A 5,831-nucleotide genomic window follows, 5' to 3' on the forward strand; every position below is an offset into this window, starting at 1 on the left:
CTTGCATCATGATTGTGGCCTCCTCCTGTCCCAACAGGTCCATATCTTTCCTGTGCTGAAGACCCCAGAGCTAGACCCAGCACTGCAGGTGGGGTCTTACCAGTGCAGAGGGGCAGAATCTCCTCGCTTGACCTGCTGGCCACACTGCTTTGGATGCAGCCCAGGACGCGGTTGGCGTCTGGTCTGCGAGCACACATTGCCGGCTCACATCCAGCTTTTCACCCACCAGCGCCCCCAGGTCTTTCTCCGCAGGGCTCTCGATATTCAGGGAATTTTTGGGAACTCGGGAAAAGAGCAACCTCCAGCTCCTGCAATCACAAAGGGAGGCGAACAAGTGGGTAGACGGCAGAGCCTCCGGAGAGGGGGCGAGGGGTAGTGAGGCTGTGCCTGGCGAGGTCCCGCCCCAGAGGCTTCAGGCCGGCCCCCGCCCGCTCCGTCCCGCCCCTTCGGTGCCTCCACCTCCGCCGGCACGGGCTGAGCCCCACACTACCGGCAGGCGGGCAGCCGGACCCCCTCCCGCCGCCTTGCCCGGCGCAGAGGCCGCTCCAGGCGCTGCTACTCGCCCTCGGAGTGGTAAGACACACATCCGCACGCACATCCAGCGCTGGGCACCCCATGTGCACGGGCACCCCATGTGCACGGGCACCGAGGAGTCGGCGTCCGGACACCGCAGCAGCTCCGGGACTGCGAGCCCTGGTCAGGGCACCGGAACAGCACCGGGACTGGGGCAGCGGGCACTGGCACTGCCATGGCTGAGAGGGTCCGGGTCCGGGCACCTAGGATGAGCGTCCCGATCCGGGTATCGGAGCAGCACTGAGAATGGGGCACCGGGCAGCAGAGGAGCACCGGGGGTAGGGGAGTGGGTCCGGGGACCGGGTGGCACAGCCGCCCCGAAGGGGTCTGGTGCTTCGAGACCGGACACCGGAAAGTCCGAGGGGGTTGTGGCACTGGAGAAGAGTCTCGGGAGTGGGGGTCACGTACCGGGGACCACCCCGAAGCTGAGGGTTCGAACACAGGGACAAGACCTTCGAAGGGTCCGGCCACCCCCGGCTCACTTCCCCACGTTGCCGGCTCATCCCGGCACGCTCGCCGGTGCCTGCCCGCCCTTGGTGGCTGCCAGTGGCCCGGGCCGGTGTCACTCAGGCTGGTGCCTGCCCGGGGAGGGAGCTGCGGGGTGTCACAGGCAGGAAAACGATTGCATCAGGAACGGGGCGGTTTTTCCAACTGGGGCTCTCGGGAAATCCTGCTCCGGCTTCCCTCCATCCATCGCTTCTCTCTCCAGTGCCATGGAGAGGGAAGCCAGCGTCTCGATCAGCAGCTTAGTGCCCGCCTCTGCCACCACGTCCCCCACGGCCACTTTCAAGGAAGAGCTGCTGTGCCCCATCTGCTACGACCCTTTTCGGGAAGCCGTGACGCTGGGCTGCGGCCACAACTTCTGCAAGGGCTGCGTGACCCGTTCCTGGGAGCACGGCGCTCACGTCTGCCCCGTGTGCAAGGAGCGCTCTTCGCTGGACGACCTCCGCATCAACCACACGCTCAACAACCTGGTGGAGAAGATCCTCAAGGAGGAACGACAGCGGCGAGGCCAGGCAGCCGCCCTCTGTCCCCTGCACCACCAAGAGGCCAAACTCTTCTGCCTGGAGGACAAGGAGCTGGCATGCTTTGCCCCAGCGGTTTGCTCTGTGGGGAAGGGGAGTGGGCGGATTCTTTGAGGGGTTTTGAAGGGTGGGCTGGTCCCCACGTTTCTTTGGCTTGTTGATCCTCGGGCAGGCCGGGCTGGACCCAGACATGCTGGTTATTGCAGCAGCTGATTGTTGCAGCGGTGCCTCGAGGCTGGGAGTGGTTGCACAATTTGCCCAGCCGAGGAAGGGATGTAGGATGGGGACACAACCCCGGGCCCTGCGGGGCAGGATGGGCCACGGCTGTGTGGGGAGGAGTAGGAGAGGATGGGGCTCTGGCCAGCAGCTGGGCAGCGTGCCAGGCCCCGCTGCGTTTCCCATCCAGGAAAGCAGCTGCTGCCTCCCTGAGTCACCCGTGGGGGATGAGCCAGATTTCAAATGTTGCAGGGAGGACGTGGTGCTGCTGTTGGACAAGGCCTGGCCATCTGCCCGTGGTGCTGAGCCTCCCTGGGAGCTGCTGTCAGCACCAAGACAGGCAGGGATTTGAGTGTGCACCAGCAGAAGGGTTTAAAAATGTAAGGGAGGATTCACCACGGAGCAAAGCTCCCCAGGCTCGCGTTGCCCAGCCCCGCACCACACTGACCCCATCCAGCGCTGGCAGATCTCAGGCTGCAGGAGGGGAAAGCTTGACTCGAGCGAGGATCCTGCTTAACCTTACCCTGCTGGGTTTGGTGCTCTTTTTCCACTTGGGCATAGGCTTGTGAGGTTCCTGAAGGCATTTCCTCTCCACAGGCCAAGCTGAAGAACATGGAGACCTCCCTGCGGGATAAAGTGAAGGATTTTGGGACCGCCCATCGTGCCTACGAGGCCATCTTGAAACACAACCAGGTGTGTGGCCCCTCCCCAGTAGGGCCTGATCCTGGCACACGTGTACACACGTGCACACACACCCCTGAGGTGCAGCTGGCTCTGGGGTGGAACTGTCCTGGGCTGCTCTGTCCTTGAGCGAGGGGAGCGCTGCTGGGGGGGAGGAAGGATTCCAATGAGGAATTGAGCACCAGAGGGATGAGGCTGGCTGGGACATTGATTTGTGGAGTGGAGGATCCCAGTGGGAGCCTAGCGAGTCCCTGAGCACTGGAGCTGGTTGGAAGGCTCAGGAGGAAAGTTCAGGAGGAGGCTGGGGGAGCCCAGGGGAGCTGTGGATTCTGATGGGAGGTGGTGACATCCCTCCACGGGGCAGGCGGAGGTGACGCAGCTGAGGGAGCAGATCAAGCAGGAGTTTGAGAAGCTGCACAGCTTCCTGTGCAGTGAGGAGCAGGCACTGCTGGACGAGCTGCAGGAGGAGGTGCAGCACAAGCAGGACTTCATCGAGGGCAAGATGAAGCAGCTGTTGGAGAACTGCCACACCCTGCTCAACGAAGCCAAGCAGCTCCAGAACGACCTCAAGGAGGACGACTACACCTTCCTCATGGTAAAGTCCATGCCCTACGGGGTGCCACCTCTGCCCTGGCACCCTCCTGCCACTCGTGCAGAGTGGTGGGCGAACCTTTGGGTGTTTATAAGCCCCTGGGACTCTTTACAAGTGGGGGTCTGATGCTCGATGTCTTCTTCTCTTGCAGGCTCGCAAGAACCGCAAGTGCAGGTAAGTCCTGGTCCCCACTGCATCCCATGCCGAGTGGCACAGGGTGCTGGAGGTGGCTGAGCCCCCACTATCCCTCCCTGAATGGGGTCTCCTGCCTGGATGCAGAGTGAGGTCACTGCCCCAAGCGACTTCCTGTACCAGCACATCCCTTCTGGGTCTGGGTGCTCCAGCAGAAGGTGGTACTGGAGGGCCCCAAGGCCAAGGCAGCACCCCTTGGTGCTTCTGGGCAGGGTGATGGAGCACACATGCAGACACAAAGCAGCACCGCAGGTCTTGGGGGCAGCATTAAAACCTTGATGTTGGTGCTGAGATCGTCCCACCATCATTGTCTACCCTCCTGGGTTGTGGAGAAAAGCCCAAAAGGAGATGGACTGTGTTAGTGGGGAAGGCTTTGCCAAAACATGGGGTGCCAGGGGATCCAACCCACTGCCTTCCTCCATCCTTGACCCATCTCTGTCCTCTGTCCCTACCCAAGGATTGCCTGTACAGCTGAGGAACGAGAGGGCATGCCTGTAGGGATGTTTTTTGACGTTGCCAAGTACCTGGGCTCAGTGCAGTACAACGTGTGGAAAAAGATGCTCAACATCATCACTGTAGGTGAGGTGTTGAGTCCCCCTCCAAAGGATGGTTGTCCCAGCACGAGCTCAAACAGCTTTTGCATGGGGCAGCCTCAAGGGTGGTGGGTTCTGGAGAGAAGAGGAGCATGGAGCAGCCATGCCTGTGGCTGATGGGCCCGAGGAGGGGAGGTAGAGAATGTAAAGGCTGCTTTGGGGCATTTGCACCCTAGAAGGGAAACCCTTGAGGGTGTGTTTCTCCATGGTGAGCTGGGGGATGGATGGATGGATGAGTGGGTGGGTGGATGGATGGGTGCAAGGACAGATTGATGGAAGGATGGGTGCAAAGACAGATGGATGGATGGATGGATGCAAGGACAGGTGGATGGATGGATGGATGGATGGATGGATGGATGGATGGATGGATGGATGGAAGGATAGGTGCAAAGACAGGTGGATGGATGGATGGATGGATGGATGGATGGATGGGTGCAAGGACAAGTGGATGGACGGTGGATGGATGGATGGATGGATGGATGGATGGACGGATGGAAGGATGGGTGCAAGGACAGATGGATGGATGGATGGATGGATGGATGAATGGATGGATGGAAGGATAGGTACAAAGACAGGTGGATGGATGGATGGATGGAATGATGGGTGGAAGGACAGGTGGATGGATGGATGGATGCAAGGACAAGTGGATGGAGAGATGGATGCAAGGATGGGTGGATGGAAGGATGGATGGATACCTGCAGGGCTACTGTCCCCCCATCAGCTCATCCCTGCAGCAGTCCAGACTCCTAACACACATGTCCCCACCACAGTCCCCTTCACCTTCAACCCCAACTCCGCGGCGGGCTGGCTTGAGGTGTCAGAGGACCTCACCAGCGTCACCAACAGTGACTACAAGATGCTGGTGGAGAACCCTGAGCGCTTCACCTTGGCCCCCTGCATCCTGGGCTCTCGGGGCTTCTTAGACGGCTTCCACACCTGGGAGGTGGACCTGGGCGGCGTCACGAACTGGCGTGTGGGGGTGGCTCGGCCGCCCAGAGGCACCCAGTGGCCCTTCCACCACGACGCTCGCTCTGGCTTCTGGTACATCTATCACCTGCCCGGCATCGACATCGAGATGGACGGAGCCTCCAACGCCACGCGCCTGGAGACCACCCTGGGCAGCGTCAAGCGCATCCGGGTGGAGCTGGACTGCGACGAAGGGGAGCTGTCCTTCTATGACGCCGACCGCCGGGCCCACATCTACACCTTCCACAAGAAGTTCAGCACCGCCGTCTACCCTTACTTCTACGTGGGGCCCGCGGCCGTGGGCGCCGTGCACGAGCCCCTCTGCATCTGCCCCCTCCGGGTCCACGTCCAGGAGGATGTCTCTGTTTAACGGCCGTACCACCACCTTCACCTGCATTTGGGGTTCCCCAAGTGCTTTATTTTCCCCCTTCAGCTTTCCTTAGGGAAAAGAAAGGAAGGAAGAAAAGAATGAAGAAAAGAAGGAAGAAAAGCAAAGCAAGAAAAGCAATGAAAAGCAATGAAAAGCAAAGCAAAGCAACCAAAAGAAAAGAAAAGAAAAGATAAAAGAAAGGAAAAGAAAAGAGAGGAAAAGAAAAGAAAGGTAAAGAAAAGAGAGGAAAAGAAAAGAAAGGAAAAGAGAGGAAAAGAAAAGAAAGGTAAAGAAAAGAGAGGAAAAGGAAAGAAGGAAGAAAAGATAAGAAGCAATAAAAGTGTCTATTTAGTGTGTTTTTTAAAAAAAAGTTATTAATAAAGGTTGTCCTGATATGATTCTGTGCTTCTGTGCCCCCCCCCAACCCTCCCCTGCCCCGCCCCCAGCTCCTTTCCCATTGGAACTGGATGATCCTTGAGGTCCCTTCCAACCCTAACAATTCTATGATTCCATGAACAATCCCTTTCCTCCTCCCTCTTCTCCCCACGACTTTATCCCTTTGAAAGGCTTTTCCACAAATGCCCAGCTGCAGGAGTCTGGTGATGATGTGCAGGTTGGTGTAT

At 59.0% G+C, this 5,831-nt stretch overlaps 1 protein-coding gene across 3 annotated transcripts; it reads left to right on the forward strand.

Annotated features, from left to right (window-relative positions):
* Positions 1 to 453: 453 nt before the first annotated feature.
* Positions 454 to 5,603, forward strand: LOC137461493 (E3 ubiquitin-protein ligase TRIM35-like). Of its 3 annotated transcripts, none has more exons than XM_068171210.1 (7): positions 454 to 573; positions 1,283 to 1,682; positions 2,412 to 2,507; positions 2,860 to 3,090; positions 3,239 to 3,261; positions 3,737 to 3,858; positions 4,643 to 5,603. In XM_068171210.1, the coding sequence occupies exons 2-7, from the start codon at positions 1,287 to 1,289 to the stop codon at positions 5,206 to 5,208; spliced, it is 1,434 nt and encodes a 477-aa protein (XP_068027311.1). In that variant the 5' UTR covers positions 454 to 573; positions 1,283 to 1,286; the 3' UTR covers positions 5,209 to 5,603. The 3 variants fall into 3 exon arrangements, with proteins under 3 accessions (XP_068027311.1, XP_068027313.1, XP_068027312.1); XM_068171212.1 differs by having other exon boundaries at positions 1,283 to 1,673; XM_068171211.1 differs by lacking the exon at positions 454 to 573 and adding an exon at positions 596 to 799.
* Positions 5,604 to 5,831: the final 228 nt, after the last annotated feature.

This window comes from Melanerpes formicivorus, unplaced genomic scaffold (assembly GCF_026170545.1).
Source record: "Melanerpes formicivorus ecotype bairdi unplaced genomic scaffold, bMelFor1.0.p_v2 SCAF_2394, whole genome shotgun sequence".
NCBI lineage: Eukaryota > Metazoa > Chordata > Aves > Piciformes > Picidae > Melanerpes > Melanerpes formicivorus.

Bases quoted from the DNA above. Each gene is read 5' to 3' on its own strand.
- LOC137461493 (XM_068171210.1), top strand. From the start codon at position 1,287: ATGGAGAGGGAAGCCAGCGTCTCGATCAGCAGCTTAGTGCCCGCCTCT. The intron at 1,683-2,411 runs GTGGGGAAGGGG...TCCTCTCCACAG, and splicing joins TTGCCCCAGCGGTTTGCTCT to GCCAAGCTGAAGAACATGGA. The intron at 2,508-2,859 runs GTGTGTGGCCCC...TCCACGGGGCAG, and splicing joins CCATCTTGAAACACAACCAG to GCGGAGGTGACGCAGCTGAG.